Below are 20998 nucleotides of genomic sequence, written 5' to 3'. Positions count from 1 at the left end.
CTGAACCCCTCTTAGAGCCCCAGACTAGACTGAACCCCTCTTAGAGCCCCAGACTAGACTGAACCCCTCTTAGAGCCCCAGACTAGACCCCTCTTAGAGCCCCAGACTAGACCCCTCTTAGAGCCCCAGACTAGACTGAACCCCTCTTAGAGCCCCAGACTAGACTGAACCCCTCTTAGAGCCCCAGACTAGACTGAACCCCTCTTAGAGCCCCAGACTAGACTGAACCCCTCTTAGAGCCCCAGACTAGACTGAACCCCTCTTAGAGCCCCAGACTAGACTGAACCCCTCTTAGAGCCCCAGACTAGACTGAACCCCTCTTAGAGCCCCAGACTAGACTGAACCCCTCTTAGAGCCCCAGACTAGACTGAACCCCTCTTAGAGCCCCAAACTAGACTGAACCCCTCTTAGAGCCCCAAACTAGACTGAACCCCTCTTAGAGCCCCAAACTAGACTGAACCCCTCTTAGAGCCCCAAACTAGACTGAACCCCTCTTAGAGCCCCAAACTAGACTGAACCCCTCTTAGAGCCCCAGACTAGACTGAACCCCTCTTAGAGCCCCAGACTAGACTGAACCCCTCTTAGAGCCCCAGACTAGACTGAACCCCTCTTACAGCCCCAAGCTAGACTGGTCCCCTCGTACAGCCCCAATCTAGACTGGTCCCCTCGTACAGCCCCAATCTAGACTGGTCCCCTCGTACAGCCCCAATCTAGACTGAACCCCTCGTACAGCCCCAATCTAGACTGGTCCCCTCGTACAGCCCCAAACTAGACTGAACCCCTCTTAGAGCCCCAAACTAGACTGAACCCCTCTTAGAGCCCCAAACTAGACTGAACCCCTCTTAGAGCCCCAAACTAGACTGAACCCCTCTTAGAGCCCCAAACTAGACTGAACCCCTCTTAGAGCCCCAAACTAGACTGAACCCCTCTTAGAGCCCCAAACTAGACTGAACCCCTCTTAGAGCCCCAAACTAGACTGAACCCCTCTTAGAGCCCCAAACTAGACTGAACCCCTCTTAGAGCCCCAAACTAGACTGAACCCCTCTTAGAGCCCCAAACTAGACTGAACCCCTCTTAGAGCCCCAGACTAGACTGAACCCCTCTTAGAGCCCCAGACTAGACTGAACCCCTCTTAGAGCCCCAGACTAGACTGAACCCCTCTTAGAGCCCCAGACTAGACTGAACCCCTCTTAGAGCCCCAGACTAGACTGAACCCCTCTTAGAGCCCCAGACTAGACTGAACCCCTCTTAGAGCCCCAGACTAGACTGAACCCCTCTTAGAGCCCAGACTAGACTGAACCCCTCTTAGAGCCCCAGACTAGACTGAACCCCTCTTAGAGCCCCAGACTAGACTGAACCCCTCTTAGAGCCCCAGACTAGACTGAACCCCTCTTAGAGCCCCAGACTAGACTGAACCCCTCTTAGAGCCCCAGACTAGACTGAACCCCTCTTACAGCCCAAAACTAGACTGAACCCCAGACTACTCCCTCCCCCCGAGCTAGACAAACCCCCCAGCATTGAGCCCCAAGCTAGACTAACCCCCCCGTATCTCAGTTGGATGTCCCTCCACTAGCACAGTGTCCCCTGCCGGACTGTAACCCATGAAGTGCAGGGAGTGCGGCCCTGGCTGGAAGCGGCCGGTACACGCCCCCGGTACGCCGTGCCTCCTTCTTACCATCATAGTAGTAGCAGACCTTCTTCTTGCCGCCCCCCTGACTGTACGCCATGGACTCTGCACACACCGACTCACTGGCAAACTGGCCGGCCTGAGCGGGCAATAGCCAAACACTGGCCCAGTGTGCACGGGCAGCCGGGGCTCACACAGCCGGTACAGGCCGCGATTTGGAAGAGTATGTCTCTCGGTAATCAACGGGAATTTCCCGCTCGCTCCGGTGGAACGCGCATACAGACCGACACACAGAGACACGGTGAGGCCGGGTGTGGGAGGGGCCTTGGAGCACAGGGGGTGGTCCCAGTGCCAAACAGAAAGGTAAAGCGGAAAGCGCCGAGGGGCGGGGCTCTAGCAGACAGTGGGCAGGGAAAAGAGGCAGGGAGGCGTAACAGGGCGGGGAGTGGGCGTGACTGTCTCCGCCAATGGGCGGGGCTAGTGCAGTCTCAAAACATCAGCCACACGAGCGCACGGAAACGGCGCGCTATCGTTTGGGAGAAACCAATTCGTTGGCATGGGGGGGGTCTGAAACTGGAATAGAGTTTAATGGGCACCTGTCGGCTTGTGAGGCCGCTGTGATCATAAAGGACCATGTGATTGTTAATGGTTTGGTGACACATTTTAATAGAATACAGTATACACGCATGTAATTGAGTAGCTGGTGCAGGATCTCCCCCCGTCTACACTTTTAGTTCTGCCCTCATATTGGTCACGTGATAAAGAGGACTTATTTACCAAACAGTGATTTGCAGGGAATTCAAAACTCAATTTACAATGTTTCATTCCATAAGGCCCTGTATGGTATATAATTAGTAAATCCGAGATAGACCTTTATTTACAGCAATATCTTATTATTATTCCCCGCCCACTCATTCACTCTAGTCCCCACTTGGTGAATAACCCCAATAACTTGAAGGGGGAGGGGGGACACTCCATTTTATGTACAGTCACAGCTTGGTTATTTTAGCCTAAGTTGTGCATATTCCTTTTGCATACCACTCAACATTAGGAGGTATGGAATCGGGATTAGCTGCAGGTTGGCCTATAGGGAGCAGTGTAGCTCCTCCAACAACTATTTTGAGACCTAAACAGGGACTTACTGAAGGGCCAGCCATTGGGTTTCTCTAAGATTTTGTCCATTCTCAGAGTTCTCATAGTCTTTGTTTTTGTTGCAAAGCATTAAGTTGGCTCTCCCCAAGTTAAAAGGGTAATCCAGACGTGGGCTGTGTGCGCTCACTGTGCCTGGAGAGGTGTTGGCTACACCTCGCTGACGAGGCCCAAAGAACACGGATACGATCGTCCGGGGTTTCTGTGTCTCTTGTGCAGAGAGAACTTGACGGTACTTTGCTTCTGGACTGCCCTTGTGTGTGGGAAGTGTCTGACATGCTTTGGAACTGGTACTCTCTGTAATGGCACAATTGAGCAATAACTATTTTGAGACCTGAGAGCGGATTTTCCGAAGGGCAAGCTATTGAGTTTCTCTAAGCTCTTGTCCATTCTCATATACTCTGTTTTTGTTGCAGCCCCTCCAACAGTTCTGATTTTGTGATCCTCACTTAGTCACTTGGACAGGACTTAGTCATTTTTTCAGCCTGAAATAGACCGACCACACAGCCCAAATCTATGGAACTGTTTTGGGCAGGAAAATGTGCTTGTGGTCGGTAATAAAGGACATCCATCTAACTTTTTAAACCCTGAACCGATTGCCCTGATTTTTGAGTATGTGTTTATTTCTCGCATGCTGATTATGAAAATGTATGTTTTATGTTTGTGACATGTATATTTTAGAAGTTATAAATATTGTGTAAAAACTGTATTCCTCTGCCTGTGATAATGAGATTACCCATTGTGTTCAGTAATCATATCACAGGCAGAGGGGAGGATTTTGTGTGGGAGTGTCTGTGTGTATTGTACGGATTGATTGGTTGTTCTGTAATACCCTGTGGGCTGTACTGTGGTTATGGATTGGGAATAAAAGAGACTGTCTGTGTCAGGACAGTCAGGTTCTGCTTGACCTCAAAACAAAGTGTCGTCTCGTTATTGGGGGAATTGGATTGTATGCTGATTGCCAGGAGTGTAAGCTGATTGTATGCTTTTCCTGTTCAGCTGTTTACAGCATTCATATGCTTGAGAGCATTCGTATGCTGCTCCGGTTCGGTGATTGTGGTGTCTGCTGCAGTGCTTGGAGTCCTCAGGAAGTGCTAGGAGCATCCTTCAACGGAGGTACCCAGTCGGGGTGCCTGTCGATCCGTTACAATCACCAGGTTTTTGTTGGGATCGAATGGGGATTCATCAAGTAGATGTGTAGTGAGTAATCTAAAGATAGGCCCATCAATTGGTAGTCTGTTGGTGGTAATGGAACAGAAACCTTTAAGATACCCTTTAAGACTTTCTTGATGGGGTATGATGACAAAAAGGGGGTGTTGTTAGGGAAATTAGTGAGACTGTGGTGCTGAACCCTCGTGAGGTATAGTTTAATGGTATTGTAAGAAAGTTTTAAATGTAAGTGGCAGAAGGAGGCAAAAGCCACCATAGTTTGAGTAGAAAAATCACCTTGTAATCCAAAATCTGCTGTGAATTTATTAAAAATGGTAAGTGCCCTACTGTAGGTGACAGCTGTGCTAGGTGATAGTGCTTGGTGTGTGAGAGACCTAGTGTGGTGCATTAGTGTGTTCAATCCAGGATTAGTTCGTGAAACCGCGGTGTCTTGGATGGCTGACGGTGGGCCGTAGGGAGTGCCTGGAAGAATAACTGGAATTGAGAGCGAGACAGAGCGTCAGCAGCCATGTTGTGGATACCCGGGATGTGAAAACAGACTAAGTGGAACTGGACGGTTGCTGCCAGCCAGGTCAGCTTGCGAATCGAATCAGCCGCATGATTGTAAGGGAGGATGAGCGCCCCTTGCTTATGATATCGCAAGCTGCCGAGTTGTCAGAATAGCATTTTACTGCCTTGCCGGACCAGAGATGACCCCAAGTGTGTGCGGCTGCCACTATGGGGTAAATGTCAAATAGGGCTGAGGTCTCTCTGAATCCTGGCAAGGCATTCATCTCAGCAAGCCAGTGACCCCTGAACCAGTGATTACCGAAGACAGGTGCGAAACCCGTGTTGGCTGCAGCATCTGTGTGAATGATGGGTGAGGAGTTGGAGAGAGGGGGGATAAACATGGAAATACAGTTCCACTCAGCCAAAAACTTCCCACACATGAGTAGGTCAGACTTGGCGTTCTGGTCCAAAGAAATTGGGCAGGAGTATGGTACCCCGTGAAGCAGACAGAGAAGCCTGGATACGAATGACCCCAATAGGGACTGAAGTTCCATTCTGGTGCATGCATCATTCCGCAGGAACATGTCTATCTCCCCTCTCAAGCGGACCAATTTGTCGGGGGGGAAGGCTGGCTCGGAAGGTACCAGAGTCCAGCTCGATTCCCAAGACAGACAGTGAAGCAGACAGAGAAGCCTGGATACGAATGACCCCAATAGGGACTGAAGTTCCATTCTGGTGCATGCATCATTCCGCAGGAACATGTCTATCTCCCCTCTCAAGCGGACCAATTTGTCGGGGGGGGAGACAGAGAAGCCTGGATACGAATGACCCCAATAGGGACTGAAGTTCCATTCTGGTGCATGCATCATTCCGCAGGAACATGTCTATCTCCCCTCTCAAGCGGACCAATTTGTCGGGGGGGAAGGCTGGCTCGGAAGGTACCAGAGTCCAGCTCGATTCCCAAGAAGGTTAGTTTATAAGTGGGGCCGATGGTTTTGGAGGGTGATAAGGGTACCCCGAGTGTGGAAAAAAGGTGCTGAGGATATTAGTGGGTGTACGTGCTGTATCAGTAGGAAGTCCAAATAGTACGAACACACAGGAGAGAACTGGAAGCCTGAAAGGAGCACTCGAAGGAAAGGGGGTAACCCTAGGGGAACTACCAAAGTAGTATGAGAAGGAGAGAGGAGGTTGAGTGCCCTAAATTAGTTAATACATAACCTTTAATATTATACTTAAAATGGATGTGTAAATCGCCACCATAAAGGTAAATAAACTTTGTCAAATGCTATCTATTAGATGTATCGATGTTTCAAGGTAAAGCCCATATCTATAGACAGCACAAAAGTATCCAAGAAAATATATGTATATGTAACATTTCCCTGGTAGGGTGAATAAAAGAGGACCTGTTCAAAAGTTTTCAGTGTCCTCAATACAGAAATCTATTGCGCAAAAACAATTATTTGCCCAATAAAGAGATGCAAGTAAGATTGTATGCTAGAACCTCCTAGATGACGGCAGCAATACAGTCACTTATTCGCACTGACATATAGGCTAGTATAGTGCACTAGTGCAGCTTCAATTTAATGACTAGGTAATAGTGAAAGGCTGAGACCTCCGAAATGGAGATCGCTAATCTGCCCAGAGCTTAGTGTAACACCTAATCAACAATGTATCAATGCTGTGAATATAAGAGGACCTGTTCAAAAGTTTTCAGTGTCCTCAATACAGAAATCTATTGCGCAAAAACAATTTTTTGCCCAGTGAGAAATATAAGTAAGATTGTATGCTAGAGCCTCCTAGATAACGGCAGCAATACAGATACTTATTCATACTAACATATAGGCTAATATAGTGCATGAGTGCAGCTTCAATCTAACGACTAGGTGATGATGAAAGGCTGAGACCTCCTAAATGGAGATCGCTAATCTGCCCAGAGCTAAGGGTAACACCTAATCAACACTGTATTAATGCTAACATAGTTAGTAATAGGCAGCCTTGCATGGTGCCTAGTAAAAGCCTTATATGTAAATGTATGAGGGGGTATCGTCACGATCAACAGTAAACCCCAACACAGAACATTATTGGTACATGAAAAAATAAAAGACTAACAGCTAAATAGGAAGGACGTGTGTACCGGACCGGCAGGATAGCCAATACACGGTAAAGTAATGCGGCTAGTTCATAACAGGGAGAACTCAGCCGTTGGTCCTTGCCCCTCCAGAGGAAACTGGAAGTCAGCTCGAGATCCGAAGTGCCACATGAACCGTGGTACGGGAGAGTTAGTGTAGCAGCAAATAGCGATAGCAGAGGATCATCGAGAAGCCCCTGACGCGCGCGTTTCGCCCGCAGCTCATCAGAGGGGAGCCGATGTGCGGGAACTGGACCGATATTTAAAGGTAGGTGACGTGAAATCATTGGTGGAGTTCGTGAAAACGTCATACGTTATTAGCCTATCATGGTCAGGCTGAAGAGTGATGTAACTGAAAGGGATTAGAATGGAACCAATTAACCCCTTGTAGGTGTAATAATTCGGAGACTCAGATCACGGAACGAGAATACTTATAAGCCTGACGGTGAAGTAAACCCGGTAATGTCATTACTGCAGATAGTGTGCAAGCGAGATAAAAATATAAATATAAATATATATTATTATGGCCCGTCCTGGGGATAGGTGTGATGTAGAATGGGCAATATTAAACAACTGCTATTATGCAGTAAAGGACGAGTATATTAATAGGGACTTTTGGTGGACACAACAAGTAAGAACACAGAGATGCTCATATGTTGAAAGGGTCCAATCATAGCAAAAAAATATATATGCCAATTTAGAGCTGGATGGATGTCTGAATAAGTCGGGCATGTAGTAGATATGTAAAAAATCTCAGTGTGAAAATGCCGGACAGACTTTTGATGATGTAGTCACTGGTATTATCCTGTCCTGTGAGTGTCACCTCCATAGGTCGAACAGACCATGAATGACCTCAACACGGAACAAGATGTGTAAAGGGTGGAGAAACAAGCGAGCTAGTGGATGAATGGGGTGAAGTTGAATTCTTCGTTCATGCCCCCTGGGGTTAGAGTTCTGAACTCATAGACCCATTTGGACTCTTTTTGGAGGAGGGTTAAGTTGAAGTTCCCTTTCCTAGAGTTCAAAGTGACTTTCTCTAAGGCTTGGAAGGATAAGTGATTGGAATTGCCATCGTGAAAGTGGCGAACATGATTCGCTACAGGAGTACTTAAATTCAGATTGGTAACAGAATTGACATGCTGGAGAATACGTCTCCTAAATTCCTGATACGTTTTCCCAATGTATTGGGTACCACATGAGCATGTTATCACATAGATGGCTCGGGTAGTGCTACAGTTAATAAAGTGGTTCACTTTAAATTCTTTTGAAGTTTGACTGCATCTCACCATTTTCGAGGTTTTGATGAATTGGCAAGCCTTACAGTGGCCGCATTTGTGAGTCCCCATTGGTGCAGTCAGCCAATTTTTTGTGGGTGTCTTTCTTTCCAAATGGCTGTGTACCAATAGGTCTCTAAGGTTTCTTGATCTACGTGCCGTGATGTTTGGATAAGGAACTAAGTTGGTATCAAGATCCTTGTCGTATTGCAAAATTGGCCAGTGTCGAGTAAAGATGTCTTTAATGGGTTGCCAATTGGCATCGAAAGTGCCAATGCATCTGATCATTTGGTTTGTGGAAGTAGGTCTTGTAGACCTGAGGCTGGTGCTTCTTTCTTGTGTTAGAGCTCTTTGGAAAGCTCTTTTAAGGATCCGGTTAGGATATCCTTTGTTTTTAAACCGGATTCGTAGTTTGTTGGCCTCAGATCTGAAGGACTCGTCACTAGAGCAATTTCTTCTTGCTCTCAGGTACTGGCCATATGGAATCCCGGCCTTAAGCCGGTGCGGATGGAAACTTTGCCAATGTAAAAGACTGTTTGATGCAGTACTTTTTCTGAAAAGTTCAGTGTCAACTGTTCCATCGAGGATGAGTAGGAGCCTAAGGTCTAGGAATTCCAACTGTGTCTCGTGGATCACATATGTCAGTTTGAGTCCAATTCGATTGTCATTGAGCTCATTTACCATGTTAGTGAAAGTGGGGATAGAGCCAGTCCAGAACAACAAGATATCGTCGATGTATCTAATCGATTTGTGGATATACTGATGGTACTGACTGATATCTTTAAGTGTTGTTTCTTCCCACCACCCAAGATATAGGTTCGCATAGCTGGGGGCACAAGCTGTGCCCATTGCAGTGCCAACTAGTTGCAAGTAGTAGGTGCCGTCAAAAACAAAATAATTATGGGTTAGGACGAACTCCAAAATTTCTAGTATGAATTCAATTTGATCTGAATTATATTTACTGGATTTGAGTAAAAAGTAGGATGTAGCACACAGGCCTATTTCGTGTGGGATGTTGTTATACAATGATACAACGTCTAGACTTGCGAGTAGAGTGTATGGTGGGACCACTAGGTTTTCCAATATTAGCAGTGCTTGTTTGGTGTCCTGTACGTGTGATTCCAAATTAATGACAAAAGGATGGAGTAGTTTCTCAATAAATTTGCTGACTTTTTCTGTCAGGGAATTGTTACCGGAAATGATCGGTCTGCCAGGAGGATTAGTGAGACATTTGTGAACCTTCGGAAGGCAGTAGAAAGTTGAGATAGTTGGATAGTTGTTAGGAATCATGAATTGAAATTCTTCCTTCGTAATTATATTCATTTCCAGTGCTCTGGTTAACATGGTTCTTAGTTCAGTGAGGAACAAGCTAGTCGGATCCTGAGAAAGTACTCTGTATTGATTGGTATCTTTCAAGTGTTCCATACACATGTCAAGGTACATTGTTTGATCCATAAGCACTATATTCCCTCCTTTATCAGAAGGTTTTATAATTAGTTCTTTGTTACTAGTAAGTTCCCACAGTGCTTCCCGTTCTGCTCTGGTTAAGTTATCCCTAATTTTATCAGGTGGTGGAAGTGATTCTAAACATTTCGTTGTCATCTGGACGAATAAGTCCACGCTTGATATTTCTTTAAAATTAGGGGTATATACCAGTTCAGAGGTTTGCAGTTAGTGAGAGGCTGTTTGTCATCTTGTTCCTCAAGGAGGGACACCATTATTTTGAGGTCTTGATATTCCTCATAGGTGAGGCCCAAATATTTGGCTAACTTGTTGTCTTTTCTTTTATGGGTGACACTCAAAGCCAGTTTGCGTCCAAAGAGATTTGTATCTTTCACCCAGTCAAATTTGTTGGTAGTGGGGGATGGAACAAAGGACAACCCTTTATTAAGCAGAGATTTGTGCTTGTCTTTCAGATTAAAGGTAGATAGATTTATAATCAAATTGTCATCCATTATGTTATAGTTCATTGGTTTTTGTATCCCTCCTTGTTTATTTTGTACCCCCATCTTTTCCTGTCTCTGAGTTTGCCCCGCTGGGGTTGGGGCCAGTCCTGATCTAAAAAAGACGCTCCTGATTGAGAAGGTGTAAATGCGGTCGGTGTGTTGCTGATCGAATCTGGGGGATTGGTGGTTTGAGTATCCGGAAAGGATACCGTTTTTTCGGCTGGTTTTAAGATGCTTTTCCTTCGTTGGAAATTGTAAATGGTTCTGGTGGTACTTCTGACCCTTTCAACATATGAGCATCTCTGTGTTTTTACCAGGAATTATATCTTTGTTTCTTTTTGCTTATCTCTGTGTTTTTACTTGTTGTGTCCACCAAAAGTCCCTATTAATATACTCGTCCTTTACTGCATAATAGCAGTTGTTTAATATTGCCCATTCTACATCACACCTATCCCCAGGACGGGCCATAATAATATATATTTATATTTATATTTTTATCTCGCTTGCACACTATCTGCAGTAATGACCTTACCGGGTTTACTTCACCGTCAGGCTTATAAGTATTCTCGTTCCGTGATCTGAGTCTCCGAATTATTAAACCTACAAGGGGTTAATTGGTTCCATTCTAATCCCTTTCAGTTACATCACTCTTCAGCCTGACCATGATAGGCTAATAACGTATGACGTTTTCACGAACTCCACCAATGATTTCACGTCACCTACCTTTAAATATCGGTCCAGTTCCCGCACATCGGCTCCCCTCTGATGAGCTGCGGGCGAAACGCGCGCGTCAGTGGCTTCTCGATGATCCTCTGCTATCGCTATTTGCTGCTACACTAACTCTCCCGTACCACGGTTCATGTGGCACTTCGGATCTCGAGCTGACTTCCAGTTTCCTCTGGAGGGGCAAGGACCAACGGCTGAGTTCTCTCTGTTATGAACTAGCCGCATTACTTTACCGTGTATTGGCTATCCTGCCGGTCCGGTACACACGTCCTTCCTATTTAGCTGTTAGTCTTTTATTTTTTCATGTACCAATAATGTTCTGTGTTGGGGTTTACTGTTGATCGTGACGATACCCCCTCATACATTTACATATAAGGCTTTTACTAGGCACCATGCAAGGCTGCCTATTACTAACTATGTTAGCATTAATACAGTGTTGATTAGGTGTTACCCTTAGCTCTGGGCAGATTAGCGATCTCCATTTAGGAGGTCTCAGCCTTTCATCATCACCTAGTCGTTAGATTGAAGCTGCACTCATGCACTATATTAGCCTATATGTTAGTATGAATAAGTATCTGTATTGCTGCCGTTATCTAGGAGGCTCTAGCATACAATCTTACTTATATTTCTCACTGGGCAAAAAATTTTTTTGCGCAATAGATTTCTGTATTGAGGACACTGAAAACTTTTGAACAGGTCCTCTTATATTCACAGCATTGATACATTGTTGATTAGGTGTTACACTAAGCTCTGGGCAGATTAGCGATCTCCATTTCGGAGGTCTCAGCCTTTCACTATTACCTAGTCATTAAATTGAAGCTGCACTAGTGCACTATACTAGCCTATATGTCAGTGCGAATAAGTGACTGTATTGCTGCCGTCATCTAGGAGGTTCTAGCATACAATCTTACTTGCATCTCTTTATTGGGCAAATAATTGTTTTTGCGCAATAGATTTCTGTATTGAGGACACTGAAAACTTTTGAACAGGTCCTCTTTTATTCACCCTACCAGGGAAATGTTACATATACATATATTTTCTTGGATACTTTTGTGCTGTCTATAGATATGGGCTTTACCTTGAAACACCGATACATCTAATAGATAGCATTTGACAAAGTTTATTTACCTTTATGGTGGCGATTTCCACATCCATTTTAAGTATAATATTAAAGGTTATGTATTAACGAAGTCCAAATAGTGAATGACTGAGTGACACCTGAGAACGTTTAGAAGCAGCCAGCATAGTGTTTCTGCGAATATATCAAACAGTTTGGGGCTGCTTCTAGACCCGAAAGTGAGACATGTGGAAAAATAGTATCTGTCTTGCCATTTAACACCGTGCAGATGCCAGAGCATGAGTGCATGGGTAGTAATTTGAATCCATTTGTTATGTCCGTTTTGCTTAACCAAGCGTTTCTACCAGTTGAAATTATGGATTGTATTGCATCGTCAATTTTAACGTACTGTAATGAAAATTCTTCTGCGGGTATGAGTGAGTTAATGCTTGGAACAAAAGAGGCGTGCGGTGCCGATAAATCGATAATTAGTGCGCCAGGAGGAAAAAGGTGAGGAGGTGAAGGGGCCGATCATGAAACCGTGTGAGATTTCAGAGGAAAGGAGAGTGTCTCTGGATACTGGGTCTTGGCAGGCTGACAAGAGGTTGGGACATTCAAGCGTGCCTGAGGGGATGGCTACGAGACCCGAGAGAAAACCCTGTGTGAACCCCGTGGTCAAATACTCCACCAAATGCCTACTTGGATGAGGTTTCAAATAAAAAAACAGGTTGTCGACCTTCAGATGGGTCGCCGCCTTCGCTGATACTGATTTATGGTAATCATAAAAAGATGAGCCCCCATACTTGATGCCCCAATCCACCACTTTGTGAAGATAAAGGTCTAGTTCCTCTCTCCTGTGGGGATATACTGAGCAAATGACATTGCGGTATATCCCGAAGGCTATTACGAACTGCGGTATTGATAATTTTTTATTAAGCCTAGGATCTCTGGTTTTAAGCACCACTGAGATATCCCCGTAGTTATATGCCCGGTTCTCCAGCACATCTTAAGAGACTATAAGTAGTGACACAAGACACACATCCTTCCCGTCTAGGATTTCTTTCCTAATGGAGTCTGGGACGGAGTGTGCTAGTGACACAAAAGGTGACGTAACTGTGGCTGGTGCTGGAGGGGGATGTATAGGGGAGTGTGGTGTTGTAGCAGAGACTGCCTGGGTGGGGGCTGAGAGGCCAGGGAGGTTACCTGGGGAGGCGATGGCACTCTCCACCTTAGATAACCTGTTGTTCAGGGTCTGCAGGTTGGCCAGGATTGCTGCAAGGGTGTCCTGAGTGGCTGTGCAAGCGACTGATGGCTGTCCTTGAGAGCTAGTGCCTGGCCTAGGCTCGGGGGCCTGATTGGTCAAAAGTCTATCTAGTTCTGCCTTTCAAGCCGTAGCTGGAAAGGGAATGCCCCTGAGTCTAAGTTCGGCCGTAATTTTAGGAATAGTCCATGCTCTCAAGGATGTAGGAGTAGAGGGGGTGAGAGATTCGCCTGGAGACTCGGGTCTGATGGGAGTGAACTGGATCTCTTCGGCAGACAACTCGTCGGTGGGGGCTGGTTCTTGAGACATTCTAGAAATGAATTGGTGAATTAGATTTAGTAGGGGCAAAGGAGGGAACAGTGGGGGGTGGGGGGGGGGTCCTTAAGTGAACTGGACTGTAAGGCTAGTGCCGAAGCGAAAATCTTAACTGTGAACTAGTGACAAGTGAGACCCTGCTAGTGCCGAGTGGCGGTGAGAGGCTCTATCTATGATTTGACCATGGGAAGTTTGTTGCCACAGACGTGGTGGCGGGATGTTGGCCTCTCGATGACTGTTTAAGAGATTCAAACGTGTGGCCGTGAAAAGTGAGGCCCTGACTGCAACCCTGTAGAAGGGGCGAACGAGGCATCTAACTATGATTTGGGCATGGTACCGTACCTCCGTGTTGAGGTGGGAGATGGCCTTTATTGGCAATTATGGGTGTAATGAGTGGATACTAACCCTGATAGTAGTTATAACTGGTAACTTGAACCTTCGAGTGTTTTTTAAGTAGAGTGGCTTGGCCGCTGCTGGTATCGTAGAAGAAGCCAAAGGGTTAAGACAGATGTTGATGTGTTTGAGTATAACGTAGGGGCGTATGCTTAGTAATAAGGGGTGGATATAGGAGCGCAGCGTGAGATCCTGAGGTGAGGGATCTGGATGATTAGTCTGAGACTGGGACGAGTTTATGCTATAGAGGGAGGCTGATTGAGGCCTTAGGGGTAGCAAGTGCTAGTAAGAACGCAAATACCTGGTAATGTAGCGGGGTACTAGGTTAGGTAGGTTGAGTAGGTTCTTGCCTGATGGCAGTATGAACGTAGGCCTAAATAGAAAATGTAGAGAATTTAACACGACAAGGACGTAGGACCGTGTGATAATCGTGATAAATAGAGACTGTGTCAGGTCTAGTTTGAAAAGCCCTGTAATGAGTAGAGTACTATACCTTGATTTGTTGTACAGGTACTTGGATGAGCGTAAGTGTTTTTTTACGGAGAAAACCGGAGGAGGCCTAGAATAATGTTGTAGCTATGGAATAAAGCCATCGTACAATTATTAAAATAGAAGTGGTTATAACAGTATATATTAATTAACAAATTCTGTTTGTGACAAGTTTAGAGTGGAGGCTGCCTGAGGCCTTGACATGATTGAAACTGAAGTGAGTAAATACTATACCTGGATTGTAAATACAAGAACTTGAACTTGACAACTTTATGCAGTTATACAAGACAAACGGGCAATCTGTGGAGACCAAAGAAATGTAACAGAGGCTAAGATTAATGTCTGCGTAAGCTAAAGAGAAAGCTTACGTGAGCGTGCCGGTCTCGTGACCGGAAGCCAGATACCGCGACCGGGGAGAAGCCGGGTGACAGGGCTGCAGAACGGACAGAGGATTCAGCTGGACACCTCTCCTGCTGGAGACTGGAGCTGTTTGGCGGGAAGCTCGGACCGGAAGTGCTGGTTGCTATGGAGATAGACAGCTAGCAAGCAATCAATTTGAACGGCAGAGGTGAGTAGGGGCTGGGAGTTTAAGTAGGGGACTTACTCCTCCCACAAATTCAGGCCTAATGGCCTTTCTACATATGATCTAAGTATATATTATTTAATTTTACACTGTTTTAAACTTTTATTTTTACAGGCAGCAGGGGGAATACCTGTCATTACAGACACTCCCCCTGCTGGCAATGCCTTGGACTGCTATGCCGTCCATGTGATTGTGAGGTCCTTGCGATCACATGGCCCAGGGGGGCTGAAGAGGACGCAGGGGGACTCCCTGGGCTCCCAGGTAAGTCCCCATACCATGATCGCCAGCGTCGCATCGCCGGCGACTAGGTAAATACATAGGACGGCGGGGACGTGCTATGCCGCCCCCCGGCGTTTAGAGCCGGTTCACAACGGACGGCATAGCATGCCCACTGTCCTTAAGGGGTTAATGGATACTTCCACAGGTTCATCTACACTCCAATATTCAAAATTGAAACAAATTAAAAAAGATCTTCATAAAATACAACTTGTTGACATATGGAGAGTACAGAACCCAAATATTAAGGATTAGACTTTTTTTTTTCTTCCTCTCCACATAAACGTCACTCAAGAAGAGATTATATTTGTATGACGCATAGAGTTTTACACCTAGTTAATAAAGCAGAAATGGGTATTAAAACCTGGAGTGATTCTCCTATTATTTTGAGCTTAAATAATCCTACTTTGAAAAAGATAACTGATAGTTGGAGACTGATTTAAACCTTATTAAGATCAACTAAGTTAATAAAAGTTTTTTTCATTTTTATTTGGTTTTTGTAAATAGAAAAGTTTAAGTCAATAATTGAACAATATTTTGATTAGAATTATTATTTTTATTATTTATATAGCGCCATCAGATTCCATAGTGCTGTACAATGGGTGGACTAACAGACATGTAATTGTAACCAGACAACTGGACGTACAGGAACAGAGGGGTGGAGGGGCCTGCTCCATGAGCTTACATTATTCACGAGAAGTCTCGGTTCCATCCACCTGGGAAGCCCATAAGGCGGTTCTCAGAGGACAATTTATAAAATGGGATTCATATTTGAAGAATAAGAATATAAGAACACAAGAATAATAGATAAAATTGTTAGATTAGAAGCTACTCACAAACACATCACCTCACATTGCTTGACAGCAGACTCTTTCAAGTAGGAGTTAGAAAACCAGGAGTTAATTGAAGAGTGGTTTGTATACTGTGGAGAGTGGTTTGTATTTTATTTTTGTTTAATCTGCTTTATTAGCCAAGGTTAACCCCTTAAGACCGGAGGGCGTACTATTACGTCCTTTTAAAAGCGGCTCTAATATACCCGGTCGTCGGCGATCCCACGCCGGCGATCGCGGTTGGGGGGACTCCCAGGGAGCCCCCTGTGGCACCTCCGTCCTCTTCAGCCCCCCCGGGCCATGTGAGAGTGAGGTCCTTGCGATAGCTGGCTGCAGCAATGCCAGCAGGGGGACTAACTGTAATGACAGTTAGTCCCCCTGCTGGCTGAAATCAAATAAAATAACTTAAAATAAGTGTAAAAAAAAATATATATATACTTAGATCATTATATATATATATATGATCTAAGTATATATATATACACATATATACACACACACACACACACATACACTGTCTAGGTGTATTTTAATATTAATATATATATAATTATATATATATATATTAATATCAAATTACACGTAGACTGATACTGATTAAATATATATATAATTATTGTTATATATATATTTATATATAATATAAAAAAATATGTAAATACGTAAAAAATTAAATAAAATAAATAATTAAAAATAAAATATTAAAAAATATATAGATGTGTTTTATTTCGTTCTAACTGTATTGTGATATTAATATATATATATTTATATCAAAATACACGTAGAACGAAATAATATATATATCTATATACATAAATATATACGTATATATCACTATATATATACCTATATATAAATAAAAATATTTAAAAAAAATTATATATATATATATATATATACACACACATATGTATATATATATATACATATATTAATTCTACACATATATTTATGTAATGATTTTACATAATTAGGTATCCTAATGAATTACAATTAGCGGGACCTGCCTGACAACCCATGCCGAAAGTATAGGGAATTTAATTTGCTAGAACTATATTTAACCCTATAACTTTCCAAGACACCATAAAACCTGTACATGGGGGGTACTGTTTTACTCGGGAGACTTCGCTGAACACAAATATTAGTGTTTCAAAACAGTAAAATGTATTACAACGACGATATCGCCAGTAAAAGTGACGTTTTTTGCATTTTTCACGCACAAACAGCACTTACACGGACGATATTATTGCTGCAATACTTTTTACTGTTTTAAAACACAAATATTTGTGTTCAGCGAAGTCTCCCGAGTACAACAGTACCCCTCATGTACCGGTTTTATGGTGTTTTCAAAAATTACAGCGTCAAATATAAGGCTTGTGTTTCATTTTTTTTACATTAAAATTCGCCAGATTGCTTACGTTGCCTTTATGACCCTATGGTAGCCCAAGAATGAAAATTACCCCTATGATGGCATACTATTTGCAATAGTAGACAACCCAAGGTATTGCAAATGGGGTATGTCCAGTCTTTTTTAGTAGCCACTTAGTCACAAACACTGGCCAAAATTGGCGTTTTTTGCATTTTTCACACACAAACAAATACTAAATCTAACTTTGGCCAGTGTTTGTGACCAAATGGCTACTAAAAATGACTGGACATACCCCATTTGCAATACCTTGGGTCGTCTACTATTGCAAATAGTGTGCCATTATGGGTGTACATTTATTTCCTGGGCTACTATACAGTCTCAAAGGCAACGTAACCAATCTGGCGAATTTCAATTTCAAATGTAACATGCTATATTTGACCCTGTAACTTCCCAAAACACCAAAAAACCTGTACATAGGGGGTACTATTTTACACGTGAGACTTTGCTGAATACAAATATGTGTATTTTATTGCAGTAAAAGCAAACAGTATTATGTTATTGACAGTTAAAATGTCATGTAGAACTAACAAAAAATAAAAAAAATCTTATTTTCTCCCATTTTTTTCATATTAAATTATGTTTCATAACTAAATATTTGATATTAAATGAAAGCCCTGTTTCCCCTGAATAAAATGATATATAATAAAGGGGGGGTGCATTTAATATGAAAGAGGTGAATTACGGTTGGACAGACATATAGCGCCAATGCCAGGTTTTGTTTACATTTTGTTTCGTTCACAACTTGTACATTTGGCTCAGTCCTTAAGGGGTTAAAAAAAAATGTTTACATTTTTTTTTCTGTGTTCTGTTTTTCCCCCTCCTTTTTGCTGCTGCTTGATTAACCCCTTAAGGACCGGACTTTTTTTGCGATGTTGTACATTTGCGACGAGGCATCTTTTTGACACTTTTGTGGTGTTTGTGTTTAGCTGTAATTTTCCGCTCTCTCATTTACTGTTCCCATACAAATTATATATTGTTTTTTTCAGGACAAAAGGGGCTTTCTTTACATACTATTATTTATATAATCACATGTAATTTAATTTTAAAAAAATGAGAAAATATGATGAAAAATTTAAAAAAATACACGTTTTTTGAATTTTATGTGAAAAATCTTTTACTCATCTACAAAAGCGAATGAAAAAAACTGCTAAATAGATTCAAAATGTTGTCCTGAGTTCAAAAATACCCAGTGTTTACATGCTTTTTGCTATTTTTTTGCATGTTATAGGGCTATAAGTACAAGTAGGATATTGCGGTTTCAAAACATAAATTTTTAAAATGTAGCAATAGTGACATTGTAACACTATTATCTGTCATAAATTGCTAAATAACACCCCACATGTACATATTTTTTTAAAAGTAGACAACCCAGGGTATTCAATATGGGGTATGTCCAGACTTTTTTAGTAGCCACTTAGTCGCAAACACTGGCCAAAGTTAGCGTTCATATTTGTTTGTGTGTGAAAAAAGTAAAAAACGAAATTGAACGCTAATTTTGGCCAGTGTTTGTGACTAAGTGGTTACTAAAAAAGACTGGACATACCCCATTTGCAATACCTTGGGTTGTCTGCTTTTGCAAATGGTATGCCATCATGGGGGTAATTCTCATTCCTGGGCTACCATACGCTCTCAAAGGCAACGTAACCAACCTGGCCATTTTCAATGTAAAAATATTTGACCCATATATTTGACCCTGTAACTTTCAAAAACGCTATAAAACCTGTACATGGGGGGTCCTGTTCTACTCAGGAGACTTTGCTGAACACAAATATTAGTGTTTCAAAACTGGAAAATGTATCACAACAATTCTATCATCAGTAAAAGTGCTGTTTGTGTGTGAAAAATGCAAAAAAAGTCACTTTCACTGACAATATCATCGCTGTGATATGTTTTACTGTTTTGAATCACTAATATTTGTGTTTAGCGAAGTCTCCCGAGTAAAACAGTACAGCAAATTAAATTCTCTGGACTTTCGGCCTGGGTTGGCAGGCAGGTCCCTTAAATTGCAATCAATAAAATAACTTAATTATGTAAAAATATTACATAAATACGCACATAGAATTTAAATATATATGCATATTTATATATTTGAAGTCTACGTGTATATTTATATAATTATTTATGTAATTTTGTATATGGACATATGAATAGTTCGCATTCTTTTTATTTATTTATATATACATAGATATATATACAATTTCATTCTAAGTGTATTTTGATATAAATATATATATTAATATCAAAATACAGTTAGAATAAAATTTCGTATAGATATAATTTTTTTTAATTTTTATTATTATTTTAAATTTTTTTAATTTCATTTAAATTATTTATTATTCGTATTTTATAATAATATATATATATACAATATATATATTTATTATATATATTATATATATATACGTGTGTAAATTAATTATAAGTGTATTTTTATATTAATATATGTACATATTAATATAAAAATACACTTAGCATGACATTATATATATGATAAATAGACATATATTATATAGGTAGGTTGCTTGCTGTCCTGATGAAAGTTCCCTAGAGGAACTGAAACGTTGACATTTGGAATAAATAAGAAGTTTTTTTTGCAAATACCTGGGAGTGCTGATTATCTTTTACAAATATTGAATAGTGCAATCGAGCACCGGGTCACTAAATATGTAAGTAGGAGTGCAAGGTTTCTCTTTTTGTATATATATACACATATATAATAATATATATTTTTTTTATTAACTTTCACTTTGTTTTTTTTTTATTTTACAGTTGCAGGGAGACTGCCTGTCAGCACAGACAGTCCCCCTGCAGGCAGAGACTAGGACACCTATTGTGACCATGTGGTCGCCCTGTTGGGCGATCACATGGCCACAGGGGTCCTAAACCGCCATGGGGAGACTGTCTGGGCTGCAGGCAGTCTCCCCACACCGGGAGCACCGCCGATCGCCGCCGGGGGAATGACGGCGATCGGGTAAGTACATTGGACGGTTAGGACGGTTCAGGACGTCACCGGTCGGCAACGCAAAAATGCCGATGACGGTCCTGAACCGTCCTCCGTCCTTAAGGGGTTAATTGAGAGAGTGTTCATTAATTGCCACCTGTGTGGGATTTGTATTCCCATATAAGCACACCACTAACTCACTGAGCTTGCTCACATTGCTTGAAAGCAAAGTGCTTTCAAGTAGGAGTTAGAAAACCGGAGTTAAAACAAACAAGGGGTTTAAACTAACAAGGTAATTGTTTTACTGTTCTGTATCTGGGGAACTGAGTGTTAGAAAGATTGCTGGTTTGACTCAATGCACATCTTGTTGCATGTATGCATGCCTGGATGTACCCGTCCAGGGTCCATACCTCTGTGACGGTTGTGTGCGAGTGGCTTCTCTGGAACCTTAGATTGGAGATCTCGAGAAGCAAATAGCAACATTGAGGGAGATCGACAATCTTGAGAGGAGTCTTCTGCTCACTGAGCCAGGTTTAGTGGGGACAGGTAGTGGAGAGGGAGGAGATAAGACAGATGGGGAACAAGCATGTAGATGGGTGACAGTGGGTGAGAAAGCAGGGGTGAAGGGAAGAGGAAAGGGCTAGCTAGTCCTGATTTTGTGCAACCTAGCAGATTTGCCCATTTGAGTGAAGATGTTTTGAGCATCAGCTCCGGAGTAGCTGTATTAGAGTAAGCTGTTACTTCTAACAGCCAAGGGAACAGCCCCTATAGCACTGGTGGGGATGAAAATGTAAGGAAAACTAAAAAAGGTTGTGGCGGTAGGGGACTCTATCATTAGGAGAGTAGATAGGGCAATCCGCCGTTATGATTGGCTCAACCGGACAGTTTGCTGTCTCCCGGGTGCTTGGGTCCGGC

At 42.7% G+C, this 20998-nt stretch overlaps 1 protein-coding gene across 1 annotated transcript in view; it reads right to left on the bottom strand.

The window, feature by feature from the left end:
* The window catches only part of HDAC2 (histone deacetylase 2), a 49759-nt gene extending 47743 nt beyond the window's left edge, over window positions 1-2016 (bottom strand). The window contains exon 1 of the mRNA XM_063443502.1: window positions 1676-2016. Coding sequence (XP_063299572.1) covers window positions 1676-1727 — 52 coding nt within the window. The 5' untranslated portion in view covers window positions 1728-2016. The remainder of the gene's footprint in view (window positions 1-1675) is intronic.
* Window positions 2017-20998: the final 18982 nt, after the last annotated feature.

This window comes from Pelobates fuscus, chromosome 2 (assembly GCF_036172605.1).
Source record: "Pelobates fuscus isolate aPelFus1 chromosome 2, aPelFus1.pri, whole genome shotgun sequence".
Taxonomy (NCBI): domain Eukaryota; kingdom Metazoa; phylum Chordata; class Amphibia; order Anura; family Pelobatidae; genus Pelobates; species Pelobates fuscus.
This window is presented reverse-complemented; position numbering and strand designations above follow the sequence as displayed.